This window comes from Hyla sarda, chromosome 13 (genome assembly GCF_029499605.1).
Source record: "Hyla sarda isolate aHylSar1 chromosome 13, aHylSar1.hap1, whole genome shotgun sequence".
Classification (NCBI taxonomy): Eukaryota; Metazoa; Chordata; class Amphibia; order Anura; family Hylidae; genus Hyla; species Hyla sarda.
The window spans coordinates 5,886,505-5,903,220 of record NC_079201.1 but is presented as its reverse complement, the minus strand read 5'-3'; the positions used below and the strand labels follow the sequence as shown (position 1 = coordinate 5,903,220).

Genomic DNA, 16,716 nt, shown 5'->3' with positions numbered 1-16,716 from the left:
CGAAGCTGACATGACGTCACGACCACGGCCACCCGAAGCTGACATGACGTCACGACCACGGCCACCCGAAGCTGACATGACGTCACGACCACGGCTACACGAAGCTGACATGACGTCACGACCACGGCCACCCGAAGCTGACATGACGTCACGACCACGGCCACACAAAGCTGACATGACGTCACGACCACGGCCACCCGAAGCTGACATGATGTCATGACCACGGCCACACGAAGCTGACATGACGTCACGACCACGGCCACACGAAGCTGACATTACGTCACAGCCACGGCCACCCGAAGCTGACATGACGTCACGACCACCCGAAGCTGACATGATGTCATGACCACGGCCACACAAAGCTGACATGACGTCACGACCACGGCCACACGAAGCTGACATGACGTCACGACCACCCGAAGCTGCCTTTGGATAGGAGATAAGGTGTCTAGCGGTGGAGTACCCCTTTATGTTCACATCAGCGTTGTTCAAATCCATTATGAAATGTCCATTATTGACACATAATGGAGGTCACGCATAATGGATATGAAACTGATGTTAACAGAAGTAAAATGGTAAAAGATTTAGCAAAACTTGCGTATAAAATAACGGACCGTTAACATCTGCTATTAGCCGTTAAAACAGCAGTTTATCTCTGTTAATAACCGTTACAATCAGTAACAATAACGGATGAAATAGTGGATAATGGAGTATAACGGAGTTACTTGCATCCATAGACTTCAATGTTAAATTACTACATCCGTTATTTATGACGGAAACAAAAACCTGAATGCATGTCAAATTCAACACACCGGACAGTAATAGAGTACATCGGAGGTTAAATAAGTCCGAAGACATGAATGGGATCCATTACCTTCTTTTTTCATCCCCATTGTTCATTTCTCTAATGGATTTTTTTTTTTCCCCAATTATTCAATAAAAATTCTTGGGTCACATGATAAAAAAAATAACTTTTAGTAAGATGAAACACAAGATAAAAGACCACATAAAAAATACCTATACTTTTACTCGCTACTTTTGAAGGGAAAAAAGCGCCAGAATAATTGAATTATGGAGGATAAAAAATGAGCCTCTCCTCCAGTTCTATCTGTATACTGCTGCTATCTCTATTGGATCAGTATATGAAGTAATTATACACCTCCCCCTCCAGTTCTATCTGTATACTGCTGCTATCTCTATTGGATCAGTATATGAAGTAATTATACACCTCCCCTCCAGCTCTATCTGTATACTGCTGCTATCTCTATTGTATCAGTATATGAAGTAGATATACACCTCCCCTCCAGTTCTATCTGTATACTGCTGCTATCTCTAGGGGATCAGTATATGAAGTAATTATACACCTCCCCTCCAGTTCTAACTGTATACTGCTGCTATCTCTATTGGATCAGTATATGAAGTAATTATACACCTCCCCTCCAGCTCTATCTGTATACTGCTGCTATCTCTATTGGATCAGTATATGAAGTAATTATACCCCTCCAGCTCTATCTGTATACTGCTGCTATCTCTGTTGGATCAGTATATGATGTAATTATACACCTCCCCTCCAGTTCTATCTGTATACTTCTATTATCTCTGTTAGATCAGTATATGAAGTAATTATACACCTCCCCTCCAGCTCTATCTGTATACTGCTGCTATCTCTATTGAATCAGTATATGAAGCAGATATACACCTCAACTCCAGCTCTATCTGTATACTGCTGCTATCTCTATTGGATCAGTATATGAAGTAGATATACACCTCCCCTCCAGTTCTATCTGTATACTGCTGCTATCTTTATTGGATCAGTATGTGAAGTAATAATACACCTCCCCTCCAGCTCTATCTGTATATCGCTGCTCTCTCTATGGGATCAGGATATATACCAGACTGGACACTAAAGGTGGTGTTCACACAGTTAGTTTTTTTCCTGCATTTTGCAGTGATTTTACAACAAATTGTTGCAAAAACTGGTGCTATTTTACTGCAGTTGAGCAAAGCAAAATGTTTCATTTTTACTGTGATTCTCGAAAATTGTCGACAAAACAAAGAGCAGCAAAAATGTATGAAAATTGCTGTAGAAATTCAACATGTAAAAAGCCTAAAGACTATATAGAATTTTCATAAAACACCTCAAATGTGATTATGGGTCCAATCACTTACTCCTAATAGCAATGTTTCTCTAAAAAATGGATTATGGATAAGAAAAGGCATCGCAACTGTATATAGTGTGAGCTGACCTCAACCCACGTATCAGTCTAATCAGATAACCTGTGCCATATCCAGCAGCCTAAATAGATGACCAGATGCAGTGATGAGACTCCGTCCCTCTCTCTGCAAAGCCAGCGGATGAATGGTATATGTAGGAAGAATTAGGAAATCATTTCAATGATGGGATTGCAATCAGTATGGATGAAAACCCATGTCTGTCACATCAGCTAAAGCAGGTAACCACAAGATCTCTACAAAAATCTCTACATTAACTTCATAGAAGAAATTAACATGGCACGAGACGTTCTTTTGATGACGGACCCCTTTAAAGAGCCCGATGAAAAGCTGATTGTGTGAAACATACCGTCGCCCAGAGATCACCCCCCAGTGCCCCATGCACACGTCTGTCTCATTCCTGCTTAAAGGGGTATTCCAGGCAAAAACACTTTATCCCCTATCCAAAGGATACTGGGGACGCTACGCCCCCTCCATTCATGTCTATGGGAGGAGGCGTGACGGCAGTCACGCCTCCTCCCATAGACATGAAAGGAGGGGGCGTGGCATGACGTCACGTCCCCAGTCCCGGAAACCCAGGGGTTTCCGAAACTGGAGATTCAGCACCCGCATAGAATGCGGTGCTGCAGGGAGATTACGGGGGGTCTCAGCACCGGGCCCCCCACGATCAGAAATCTTATCCTCTGGATAGGGGATAAAAAATTTTGCCCGGAAAACCCCTTTAAGTTTGTAAAAATTTTTATGCTCATGGTGATTAACCCCGGTTAATTTTTTCTATGAAGTTAAAGGGGTATTCCAGGCAAAAACTTTTTTATATATATCAACTGGCTCCAGAAAGTTAAACAGATTTGTAAATTACTTCTATTGCTGGCTTGTTTGGCGTCGCATAGAGTTGGCATTGAGCAGCCATTTGTTTTCATACCTCCAATGGCAGCACGCATATCATCATGCCCAGGACGGGGGTTCAATTGTCCACCTGACTGTAATATTTCACTGTCACCGCGGGACACGAGCAATTTAGACATCATTATCCAGCCAAAGCAAAAATCATCTTCCGGGTTTACAAGGGAATTAACAACAGTGGCTTAATTACCGTATGTGTAAAGCAGCGGCCATTGTGCTGTCACTATGACGACCGTCTTCTGTGCTGGAACTTGAAGTGAAGTTCTGTAATAAGGTAAAAAGGAAAGAAATAAAGATGATGTCAGGTTTTACTAAGAATTAAATAAGAACTCTTACAGTATAGACAGGTACAGAATAGAAGCACTTGCATAAATGTCAATTACCGTATTTTTCGCCATATAAGACGCTCCGGCATATAAGACGCACCCAATTTTAAAGGGTGAAAATCTAGAAAAAAAAAGATTCTGAACCTTCAACCTGCGGACCTCCAGATGTTGCAAAACTACAACTCCCGGCAAGCCCGGACAGCCGTTGGCTGTCCCGGCATGCCAGGAGTTGTAGTTTTGCAACATCTGGAGGTCTGCAGGTTGAAGACCACTGGTATAGGAGGTAATACTCACGTGTCCCCGACGCTCCGGACCCGTCACCGCTGCCCTGGATGTCGCTCCATCGCTGTCGCCGCGTCCCAGGGGTGTCCCCGTCGCTCCATAACGTCTCTGCTGCCGGGTATCCTCGCTCTCCGTCACCGCCATCACGTCGCTACGCACACCGCTCCTATTGGATGACGGGACGGCGTGCGCGACGTCGTGATGACGACGAAGGAGAGCACCGGCCATGCAGGGGATCCCGGCACGGAGCAGACACCGAGGAGGCAGGTAAGGTCCTTCCCAGTGTCCTGTAGGCTGTTCGGGACGCCGACTGAGCAGCCGGGTTAGTGTCACTTTCGCTTCAGACGTGGCGGTCAGCTTTGATCGCCGCGTCTGAAGGGTTAATACAAAGCATCACCGCGATCGGTGATGTCCTGTATTAGCCGCGGGTCCCGGCCGTTGATGGCTGCAGGGACCGCCGCGATAGGACAGGTTTTAATATGTATTTGCCGGATAAGACGCACCAACTTTCCCCCCCCAGTTTTGGGGAAGAAAAAGTGCGTCTTATACAGCGAAAAAGCCAGAGCTGTGTGCGGTATCATTTACTTTATAGAATCTCGTACAAACCAAGTGACATCCTAAGGTCACATGATGCTGACATTATGTACTGTAGATGCAGCAATAACCATTTAGACGTCAGGAGGAATTATTGTGCACTGTCCTGTTGTTGAGTTCAATGTATAAGCAGTATGCAGTAAGCTCCTAAGCTCCCTCTAGTGGTGACTGCAGGCAGCCACAATGTTCTCTCTCTGTCTATCCATGGAATTTGGAGCTCTGTTCCAGAAAAAATGGAGCTGCTCTGGCAGCTTTAAAGAGAGATTAAGAAATGAATAAGCAAAAAATTCTGGATCTACCCACATTGTGTGCAACATAAGAAGTCAAAGAAGATCATAGAAGATGAAGTATGTTGAGGTTTCCCTGGGTCACACATTTCAGAATTAGATACACCAGGTCAGCTCAGACATTTGTATGCATGATAGAATTAGATATACAGGCTGTATGATACACTAGCTGAGCAGACAGTATCACACATGATAGGTTTAGAAACACCAACTTAGCAGACACTATTATGATAGGCTTGTATAAACCAATTAAGCAGACAGTAATGCACATGAGATACTTAGATTTGTCAGTTTTGCATACAGTTCCACACATTAAGCTTAGATACATCAGTTCGGCGAGCAGTTTTACACAGTATACACCATCTATTCAGAAAATATGACATATGATAGGCACAGTGGCTAAGTAGACAGTATCACACATGATATGATAAGGAACTCCAGTTTAGCAGACGATATCACACATGATACTTGGCTTAGATACTTTAGCTTAGCATTTAATATCACAAATGCTAGACTGAAATACACCAACGCAGCAGACAGTATCACACATGATAGGCTTAGATACTTCAGCTTAGCAGACAATATAACAAATATGAGCTTAGACACACTAGTTCACACCTTAAAATTACAGTGTTGTCCCCTACAGAGGTTGGATGTAATATTGTAGCTTGATGATTTGGTGACATTTTCAGGTTAACCCCTTAAGGACACAGGGTTTTTCTCTTTTTGCCTTTTCGTTTTTCCTCATCACCTTTTAAAAATCATAACGCTTTCAATTTTACACATACGGACCCATATGAGGGCCTTTTTTTTTGGCGCCTTGCGCCACCAATTGTGCTTTATAATGACATCAATCATTTCACTGCAAAATTTATGGCGAAACCAGAAAAAAATACTTGTGGGGGAAAATTGGAAAAAAAAAACCCGCCATTTTGTAACTTTTGGGGGCTTCCGTTTCTACGCAGTGCACTTTTCATAAAAAATGACACCTTATCTTTATTCCGTAAGTAAAGGTTTTATTTTATTTTACTACTTTAAGAAAATTATAACTACGTACACCAAAATTAGTATGTGTGAAATTGTCCTCTTCTGACCCCTATAACTTTTTATTTTTCCATATACTGGGCTATATGAGGGCTAATTTTTTGCGCTGTGATTTTATCGGTACCATTTTTGTTTTGCTAGGACTTTTTGAAAGCTTTTTATACATTTTTTTGGGTATACAAAGTGACCAAAAATATTAACATATTTTTATAGTTTGGACATTTACGCACCCGGCGATACCACATATGTTTATTTTTATTATGTTTACATATTTTTTTATATGGAATTTGAAAAAAGGGGGGTGATTCACACTTTTAATATGGAAGGGGTTAGTGTGTGTTTTTAAACTTTTTATTTAACTTTTTTCTTTTTACACTTTTAGTCCCCTTTTAGACTTTTAGGAGGACTCAGTAGATTCCTCATACAGATCAATGTGGTTCCATAGAACCACATTGATCTGCATGACTCGGACACCAAGTTACGGGACAACAGTAACTTTACTGAGTTAGACAGGTGGAATAGTCTACACAGCTTAGACATGCCCACGGAGGTAACCAGTGACTTCAGAGACCTTAGGGCTTGCTGGAACTTGCAGTGGACTGGGACAATTTTGATGCAGGCCACGCTGACTGAAGACAGGTCAACTTTGACTGATTTGACTGAGACTGACTATACCCGTTTGTTGCTTACCAGGCTCTGACTGGGACCTGGACTGGGACTCTGACTGGGACCTGGACAAGTTATGGACTTGTAGACTTGTGGCTGCGTAGTTGACTTGAGGCCTCCTCTGGACTCCAGACACACTCTTATGACTTAACTGCACTGGACCTCAGCAAAGACTTAACTGGAAATCAAGAGAGTGAGCTAGCTCCTCCCAAGGCTTATATGGGGAGACTAAGAGGGGTCCCATAGGTCACCCAAAGGTCACATGGTCACTGATACCTCACTGGATTACAATCACATGACACTGGTTAATCACATGTCAAAAGACATAACACTTTTATATACAATACACAGCGTAAAGATAACCATACAAGGGGAACAGGTGCAGGTGGCCCAGGGGACACTGCATGGAGGCTGCCTGACAGGGCAGATAGGGTACAACTCCTGTACCGGGCCACCACAATAACCAGGGGAGATATCCTGCATATGGATAGATAGATATAGAGATAAATATGAGATAGATAAATAGATAGATATAGACAGATAGATAGATTTAGCTAGTTGTTAAATGTGTCTCCTCTAAGTAGATTTGGGGAAGGTTGTGCCCTGTTCCTAATCTTAATCTCATGTTGTGGACGTCACATCTAAACACCAATGGGTCTTTCTCCCTCCACCTGATCCCCATTTTTGCCTGCAGCAAACACCAGCCCCCCAGCTGTCATCTGCCTCTGAACGGCCTGGATGTGTAATTTCTACAGCAGCTGAGGCCGGGATGTGGTTCATCCTTACTATTAGGCTGCTCTCTGTAATGTAAGGCACAATATACCATTGCTGCTCCTAAAAACACTACTCAATATACACATTATTAAACCTAAAAACTAAACAAAAAATAGATATATCTGTTTGGGAAAGCTGAATGACAACAAGTATGGTCATTGTTATGTTAGGAAACTTTCATTATAAATGCTGCTTAATGTTTTTAATGCTTTGAAGTCCTGCAATTTTAGGGGGGCACCGACAAAAACCCATCCTAGTCTTGCTCCCACAGGTGCGAGCTCTGATACAACCAATGAACAGTGCACCTGTGTAAGGAGGACTAGACAGTCTTCAGGGTTGTAGGTTGAAGATTGAATGCAGCTTGTCCTTCTGCTGGTGACTGCTGAGGTCCTGGTGGACAGGAGCTTGGAGATGTGGCACAGGCTGATGTAAAGGGGTCTCCTGTGCTGTGAGGAGCCAGAGGTAGTTCAGTGATTACAGAGTGGATGAAGCATCTGAAACCACTACTAATCTGGGGCTAGAAAAGTCTGGCCATGGAGGAGCTTGGCTTGCAGTATACTGTGTGAGCTGCCATTAAAGTGGTCTAGGGTGATTTAGGGGCAGTAAGCTATGGAGTACTAAAACCTGGAGGAAACTGCAGTAAAGTCATGTTTGAAACCTGAGAGAAAACTCCTAGTCCTGGTGGGCCGGTAGATAGTATTTATTTGTATGGTGGCATGAATAGTTAGGCCTTAAGAGTAACCTAGATGGTTTGACCCTAGGTATAAAACCAGATATGATAGTCATGATAGCATTTTATACCCACTGAGAACCAAGATTGCTGTACCCCTTTATGTGAAGAAGTGTTAAGTAAATCCGATCTGTGCAAATTACATTGTTCTGCAATAGCGTTATTTAAAAGGAAACCAAGAGAGAGCAATTTGGACCCTCACATTGTGCTTTATGTGAAGGGCCTTTGATAACTTTGAACTGGGTATGAAAATGTTGCACACTAGGTGGATGTACTGTAAATGTAATCCGTTCATGGTATCAGTGGGAAATATCTGATCCCATGTAGCTCCCTTCTTGTTATGTCTATATTTCAAACCATCTCTATCATACTAAGAAGAGACGTCTTGTTCTTTCCTTTTACTACACTTTGCCTGTATGCCCCAGACACACCCGAGCTGGCGTTCCGTTTCCCTTGGATTAATGCTCACAGTAATGAGTCTTCATTCTTAGTGGTGTCCTTATTACATCTCAAAGTCAAAGGATCATTAATCAAAAGATACTCAACTTTGTATTCAAGGAGAGGGGTGTGTAATTCGAAGGGAGGGGGTGTCGGAGGGCCGAGGATTCAGATTAATGATTTATGAGGCATTTGGGGGAGATTTAAAGGATTCTGCTTCCTATAAGAACGGGGTCAGGTGCCCTATTCAAATCAACATGAAAATTAAATAAGGAAATTGCACTTTTAAATGGCTGGGGAAATAGGGTTATCGGAGGGGACTCTGTTATTAACCTTGAGCTGGGGATTCTCGCTGTGCCGGCCTTGTATTGCAATACATCTCCGGGAGAGTATATAGACTTCCATAATGTATGGTCTGTCACCACTTCTGGACCACTTCAAGGGTCTTGTATTTGCTGCTACCAGGGGTGCACATCATTTTTATTATAGGAACTAAAGTATTAGCCTGAGCACATGCAAAACCCACAGTTTACAGTTTAGTTCTATCTTTTACATACAGGTTTACAAACACTAGTTATATCATTGATTATGAGAAGGTGGCCTATTTTCACCCTTTTGCCCCTGCCTAGTCTTTGTTAGCTTGGTCCCAGTGATGAGGGGGCACATGACCTATTAACTTTGATAGTGATGTCAGTATAGAAGGCTCTTCAGTGGTGCAGCTAGTAATATGGGCAGCTTTTACTATGGAGGTATTTACTATTTACGTATTGCAGATCTGACACTTTCTTACTACAGGATGCACAGAAGATGTGCGGTTTTTATTGCTTTGGGTCTTCACGAGAACGAGCCCCATCCAATGATGCTAATCCATTGGCTTTTCCATGCGGAATTCACAGGAATAAGTAGCAGTTATTTATTCTCCTGGATTTTTGTTGAAAACTCCATTCCTATACATTGGATGATGATTGTTGTTATTTTGCCACAGCTTTTGGCACAGAATTACCATTGAATTCCATATCAAATTTACAATGTATAAATATATAAAGTTTTTTTTTTTGTAGCTGTGGAGGTCTGATAATCAGCAGAACAAAGTGTTGACTGTGCCTTGTACTGCAGCTCTGTCTCATTTACTTAAAGGGGATGTTGGATTTAAAAAAATAAAATAAAAAGGCCCTTTAATGTTCACAGCCTATCCTTTCTCTGATCCTCCCTGCATGCTTTGAATGCAGCAATGAAATATGTGTATACCAATGTCACCGGCCTCATTGGTCTCACGCTGTATATAGCTGAGGCCAGTGGCTGGCTACACTGATGACATTGGTATGTAGTGTAAAGGGTTAACAAATCTGCATTTACTGTACCCAGATGAATGATTCTCCTAGCCATAGATTGCAGTCTAACCTCTCTATCGTGGGAGCAGGGGTGGACCCAAAAGCGTTATTCAGTAGTCTAGGCCTGGCGTTTGCCAGAGTAACATCTCCTAGCCCTACATTTACTATGTAATCCAGCCAGACAGTAAAGTGGGCATATATTCTAGCCCTGCTAATTGCTAGGCTTACCTACCCCTAAGCCACACATCTTCTACCTAGGTACAATCCTGTCTGCAACCAAGTCACTGTTCTGGCTCCTGTCTACACTGTAATGATATTGTGCTATAAGCTTCTTTGTCTTCAAGAGGAGAAATATATACCGTAGTCTATGCTAGAGAGGAGAAGGATGAACAAGGACTCTATGGATACACTAATGTCTTTGTTGGCCTTCGTTTGGAGTTATTTCTTCTTGGCTACCATGTGACAAAGATTTCCCTGAATATGTCCTTTTCAATGTGAATTACGTCACCATATTGCACCACAATAAGCCAACCTGTGAAAGATCCTCATCAGTAGTTTCAGATATTTAAGACTGAAAACTTGAGAACATCTACATCTGCATTAGACAATACATGTAGCACCTCAAGAAGAAGCACCTCAAGATTGCTAAATTCAGTAAAGCTGCTATAAAACAACAATTAAAGGAGCAGTGACCATCATCTATTCGTCATGCTAAAAAGGTGTTACATTCCAAGTTATACCAAAGCAACCGCGTACAAGACATTTTAGTAAAGTTGTTCAAGTTGTTTCACAAAAGTGTGAAGAGGTCTCATACCTGCACGTTGCATACAGGAACAGTTTTCTTGATAAAAGGCTGAGATCGAGTGACAAGTGAACACTGGATTATATACACGACCCTTCCACATAACATATACTAAGGACTACTACACCAAGCATAACCCAGATTTACTTTATGGGGCTACCACACAATGGCATACATGTATACCTATGTCACAACTGCAAAAATCAATGGCCTTAGTGGTCTCTCAATATATTGCTGAGGTCAATGACTGGCTGTAGTGATGATCCGGGTATACAGGTATGCCATCGCTGCAGCCATGTAAACAAATGAGAGGATGATTGGACATCGCAAGGGTTAAACCCCATACTTTTTAATTTAATCACAATCCTGAGCTTCTGCATTGTTTTTTCTTTATAGTTTGGAAAACCCATTGTTACGCCGAGCGCTCCGGGTCCCCGCTCCTCCCCGGAGCGCTCGCTACACTCTCGCTCCCGCAGCGCCCCGGTCAGATCCACTGACCGGGTGCGCTGCGATTCCGCCTCCAGCCGGGATGCGATTCGCGATGCGGGTGGCGCCCGCTCGCGATGCGCACCCCGGCTCCCGTACCTGACTCGCTCTCCATCGGTCCTGTCCCGGCGCGCGCGGCCCCGCTCCCTAGGGCGCGCGCGCGCCGGGTCTCTGCGATTTAAAGGGCCACTGCGCCGCTGATTGGCGCAGTGGTTCTAATCAGTGTGTTCACCTGTGCACTCCCTATGTATACCTCACTTCCCCTGCACTCCCTCGCCGGATCTTGTTGCCATTGTGCCAGTGAAAGCGTTTCCTTGTGTGTTCCTAGCCTGTGTTCCAGACCTCCTGCCGTTGCCCCTGACTACGATCCTTGCTGCCTGCCCCGACCTTCTGCTACGTCCGACCTTGCTTCTGTCTACTCCCTTGTACCGCGCCTATCTTCAGCAGTCAGAGAGGTTGAGCCGTTGCTAGTGGATACGACCTGGTCACTACCGCCGCAGCAAGACCATCCCGCTTTGCGGCGGGCTCTGGTGAAAACCAGTAGTGACTTAGAACCGGTCCACTAGCACGGTCCACGCCAATCCCTCTCTGGCACAGAGGATCCACCTCCTGCCAGCCGGCATCGTGACAGTAGATCCGGCCATGGATCCCGCTGAAGTTCCTCTGCCAGTTGTCGCCGACCTCACCACGGTGGTCGCCCAGCAGTCACAACAGATAGCGCAACAAGGCCACCAGCTGTCTCAACTGACCGTGATGCTACAGCAGCTACTACCACAGCTTCAGCAATCATCTCCTCCGCCAGCTCCTGCACCTCCTCCGCAGCGAGTGGCCGCCTCAGGCCTACGACTATCCTTGCCGGATAAATTTGATGGGGACTCTAAGTTTTGCCGTGGCTTTCTTTCACAATCTTCCCTGCACTTGGAGATGATGTCGGACCAGTTTCCTACTGAAAGGTCTAAGGTGGCTTTCGTAGTCAGCCTTCTGTCTGGAAAAGCTCTGTCATGGGCCACACCGCTCTGGGACCACAATGACCCCGTCACTGCCTCTGTACACTCCTTCTTCTCGGAAATTCGAAGTGTCTTTGAGGAACCTGCCCGAGCCTCTTCTGCTGAGACTGCCCTGCTGAACCTGGTCCAGGGTAATTCTTCCGTTGGCGAGTACGCCGTGCAATTCCATACTCTTGCTTCAGAACTTTCCTGGAATAATGAGGCCCTCTGCGCGACCTTTAAAAAAGGCCTATCCAGCAACATTAAAGATGTTCTGGCCGCACGAGAAATCCCTGCTAACCTACATGAACTCATTCATCTAGCCACTCGCATTGACATGCGTTTTTCCGAAAGGCGTCAGGAGCTCCGCCAGGATATGGACTTTGTTCGCACGAGGCGTTTTTTCTCCCCGGCTCCTCTCTCCTCTGGTCCTCTGCAATCCGTTCCTGTGCCTCCCGCCGTGGAGGCTATGCAAGTTGACCGGTCTCGCCTGACACCTCAAGAGAGGACACGACGCCGCATGGAGAATCTCTGCCTGTACTGTGCCGGTATCGAACACTTCCTGAAGGATTGTCCTATCCGTCCTCCCCGCCTGGAAAGACGTATGCTGACTCCGCACAAAGGTGAAACAGTCCTTGATGTCAACTCTGCTTCTCCACGTCTTACTGTGCCTGTGCGGATATCTGCCTCTACCTTCTCCTTCTCCACTAAGGCCTTCTTGGACTCCGGATCTGCAGGAAACTTTATTTTGGCCTCTCTCATCAACAGGTTCAACATCCCAGTGACCAGTCTCGCCAGACCTCTCTACATCAATTGCGTTAACAATGAAAGATTGGACTGTGCCGTGCGTTACCGCACGGAACCCCTCCTAATGTGCATCGGACCTCACCACGAAAAAATTGAGTTTTTGGTCCTCTCCAATTGCACTTTCGAAATTCTCCTTGGACTACCCTGGCTTCAACACCATTCCCCAACCCTGGATTGGTCCACAGGGGAGATCAAGAGTTGGGGTCCCTCTTGTTTCAAGGACTGCCTTAAACCGGTTACCAGTACTCCTTGCCGTGACCCTGTGGTTCCCCCTGTAACCGGTCTCCCTAAGGCCTATATGGACTTTGCGGATGTTTTTTGCAAAAAACAAGCTGAGACTCTACCTCCTCACAGGCCTTATGACTGTCCTATTGACCTCCTCCCGGGCACTACTCCACCCCGGGGCAGAATTTATCCTCTCTCTGCCCCAGAGACTCTTGCTATGTCTGAGTACATCCAGGAAAATTTAAAAAAGGGCTTTATCCGCAAATCCTCCTCTCCTGCCGGAGCCGGATTTTTCTTTGTGTCCAAAAAAGATGGCTCCCTACGTCCTTGCATTGACTACCGCGGTCTTAATAAAATCACGGTAAAGAACCGCTACCCTCTACCTCTCATCTCTGAACTCTTTGATCGCCTCCAAGGTGCCCACATCTTTACCAAACTGGACTTAAGAGGTGCTTATAATCTCATCCGCATCAGAGAGGGGGATGAATGGAAAACGGCATTTAACACTAGAGATGGACACTTTGAGTATCTGGTCATGCCCTTTGGCCTGTGCAACGCCCCTGCCGTCTTCCAAGACTTTGTTAATGAAATTTTTCGTGATCTCTTATATTCCTGTGTTGTTGTGTATCTGGACGATATCCTGATTTTTTCTGCCAACCTAGAAGAACACCGCCAGCATGTCCGCATGGTTCTTCAGAGACTTCGTGACAATCAACTTTATGCCAAAATGGAGAAATGTCTGTTTGAATGTCAATCTCTTCCTTTCCTAGGATACTTGGTCTCTGGCCAGGGACTACAAATGGATCCAGACAAACTCTCTGCCGTCTTAGATTGGCCACGCCCCTCCGGACTCCGTGCTATCCAACGTTTTTTGGGGTTCGCCAATTATTACAGACAATTTATTCCACATTTTTCCACCATTGTGGCTCCTATCGTGGCTTTAACCAAAAAGAATGCCAATCCTAAGTCATGGCCTCCTCAAGCGGAAGACGCCTTTAAACAGCTCAAGTCTGCCTTTTCTTCAGCTCCCGTGCTCTCCAGACCTGACCCATCTAAACCCTTCCTATTGGAGGTTGATGCCTCCTCAGTAGGAGCTGGAGCGGTCCTTCTACAAAAAAATTCTTCCGGGCATGCTGTTACTTGTGGTTTTTTTTCTAAGACCTTCTCTCCGGCGGAGAGGAACTACTCCATCGGGGATCGAGAGCTTCTAGCCATTAAATTAGCACTTGAGGAATGGAGGCATCTGCTGGAGGGATCAAGATTTCCAGTTATTATTTACACCGATCACAAGAACCTCTCCTATCTCCAGTCTGCCCAACGGCTGAATCCTCGCCAGGCCAGGTGGTCTCTGTTCTTTGCCCGATTTAATTTTGAAATTCACTTTCGGCCTGCCGATAAGAACATTAGGGCCGATGCTCTCTCTCGTTCCTCGGATGCCTCAGAAGTAGAGCTCTCTCCGCAACACATCATTCCTCCTGACTGCCTGATCTCCACTTCTCCAGCCTCCATCAGGCAAACTCCTCCAGGGAAGACCTTCGTCTCTCCACGCCAACGCCTCGGGATCCTCAAATGGGGTCACTCCTCCCATCTCGCAGGTCATGCGGGCATCAAGAAATCCGTACAACTCATCTCTCGTTTCTATTGGTGGCCGACTCTGGAGACGGATGTTGGGGATTTTGTGCGAGCCTGCACTGTCTGTGCCCGGGATAAGACTCCTCGCCAGAAGCCCGCTGGTCTTCTTCATCCTCTGCCCGTTCCCGAACAGCCTTGGTCTCTGATTGGTATGGACTTTATTACAGACTTACCCTCATCCCGTGGCAACACTGTTGTTTGGGTGATCGTTGATCGATTCTCCAAGATGGCACATTTCATCCCTCTTCCTGGTCTTCCTTCTGCGCCTCAGTTGGCAAAACAATTTTTTGTACACATTTTTCGTCTTCACGGGTTGCCCACGCAGATCGTCTCGGATAGAGGCGTCCAATTCGTGTCTAAATTCTGGAGGGCTCTCTGTAAACAACTCAAGATTAAATTAAACTTTTCTTCTGCTTATCATCCTCAATCCAATGGGCAAGTAGAAAGAATTAACCAGGTCCTGGGTGATTATTTACGGCATTTTGTTTCCTCCCGCCAGGATGACTGGGCAGATCTTCTACCATGGGCCGAATTCTCGTATAACTTCAGAGTTTCTGAATCTTCTTCCAAATCCCCATTTTTCGTGGTGTACGGCCGTCACCCTCTTCCCCCCCTCCCTACTCCCTTGCCCTCTGGTGTACCCGCTGTGGATGAAATAACTCGTGATCTTTCCACCATATGGAAAGAGACCCAAAATTCTCTCTTACAGGCTTCATCACGCATGAAGAAGTTTGCTGATAAGAAAAGAAGAGCTCCCCCCATTTTTTCTCCCGGAGACAAGGTATGGCTCTCCGCTAAATATGTCCGCTTCCGTGTTCCCAGCTACAAATTGGGACCACGCTATCTAGGTCCTTTCAAAATTTTGTGCCAGATTAATCCTGTCTCTTATAAACTTCTTCTCCCTCCTTCTCTTCGTATTCCTAATGCCTTTCACGTTTCTCTTCTTAAACCACTCATCATCAACCGTTTCTCTCCTAAACTTATCTCTCCCACTCCTGTCTCCGGTTCTTCTGACATCTTTCCTGTAAAGGAGATACTGGCCTCCAAAAAGGTCAGAGGAAAAACCTTCTTTTTGGTTGACTGGGAGGGCTGTGGTCCTGAAGAGAGATCCTGGGAACCTGAGGACAATATCCTAGATAAAAATCTGGTCCTCAGGTTCTCAGGCTCCAAGAAGAGGGGGAGACCCAAGGGGGGGGGTACTGTTACGCCGAGCGCTCCGGGTCCCCGCTCCTCCCCGGAGCGCTCGCTACACTCTCGCTCCCGCAGCGCCCCGGTCAGATCCACTGACCGGGTGCGCTGCGATTCCGCCTCCAGCCGGGATGCGATTCGCGATGCGGGTGGCGCCCGCTCGCGATGCGCACCCCGGCTCCCGTACCTGACTCGCTCTCCATCGGTCCTGTCCCGGCGCGCGCGGCCCCGCTCCCTAGGGCGCGCGCGCGCCGGGTCTCTGCGATTTAAAGGGCCACTGCGCCGCTGATTGGCGCAGTGGTTCTAATCAGTGTGTTCACCTGTGCACTCCCTATGTATACCTCACTTCCCCTGCACTCCCTCGCCGGATCTTGTTGCCATTGTGCCAGTGAAAGCGTTTCCTTGTGTGTTCCTAGCCTGTGTTCCAGACCTCCTGCCGTTGCCCCTGACTACGATCCTTGCTGCCTGCCCCGACCTTCTGCTACGTCCGACCTTGCTTCTGTCTACTCCCTTGTACCGCGCCTATCTTCAGCAGTCAGAGAGGTTGAGCCGTTGCTAGTGGATACGACCTGGTCACTACCGCCGCAGCAAGACCATCCCGCTTTGCGGCGGGCTCTGGTGAAAACCAGTAGTGACTTAGAACCGGTCCACTAGCACGGTCCACGCCAATCCCTCTCTGGCACAGAGGATCCACCTCCTGCCAGCCGGCATCGTGACACCCATCATTGATTAAGCTGTACAAAGCAAATCTGCCCATGGTGAAGGGTGTGTGGGCGATGGTCCAACTCCACTCAAAGAATAAACTTATCCTAATATTGTATTAGTCTATCATTGTTTTTGATGTGTTTTTGACCGACAAGCAGAGTCTAATTCCTAGAGGTCCCTTTGTAGTATGGACATGTTTATTCTATATTCCTGGTTCCTTTTATTTCCATCAAATCTTAAAATGTGTAAATATTTTTTGCCAGAGAACGAGTAATAAT

At 45.9% G+C, this 16,716-nt stretch overlaps 1 protein-coding gene across 5 annotated transcripts in view; it reads right to left on the bottom strand.

Moving 5' to 3' along the window:
• Positions 1 to 16,716, bottom strand: part of LOC130297600 (protoheme IX farnesyltransferase, mitochondrial) — a 492,900-nt gene that overhangs the window by 223,743 nt on the left and 252,441 nt on the right. For all 5 annotated transcript variants that reach the window (XM_056550251.1, XM_056550253.1, XM_056550254.1 and 2 more), the window contains one exon: positions 3,326 to 3,399. In XM_056550251.1, coding sequence (XP_056406226.1) covers positions 3,326 to 3,399 — 74 coding nt within the window. Of the gene's footprint in view, positions 1 to 3,325; positions 3,400 to 16,716 lie in introns of those variants that run through there.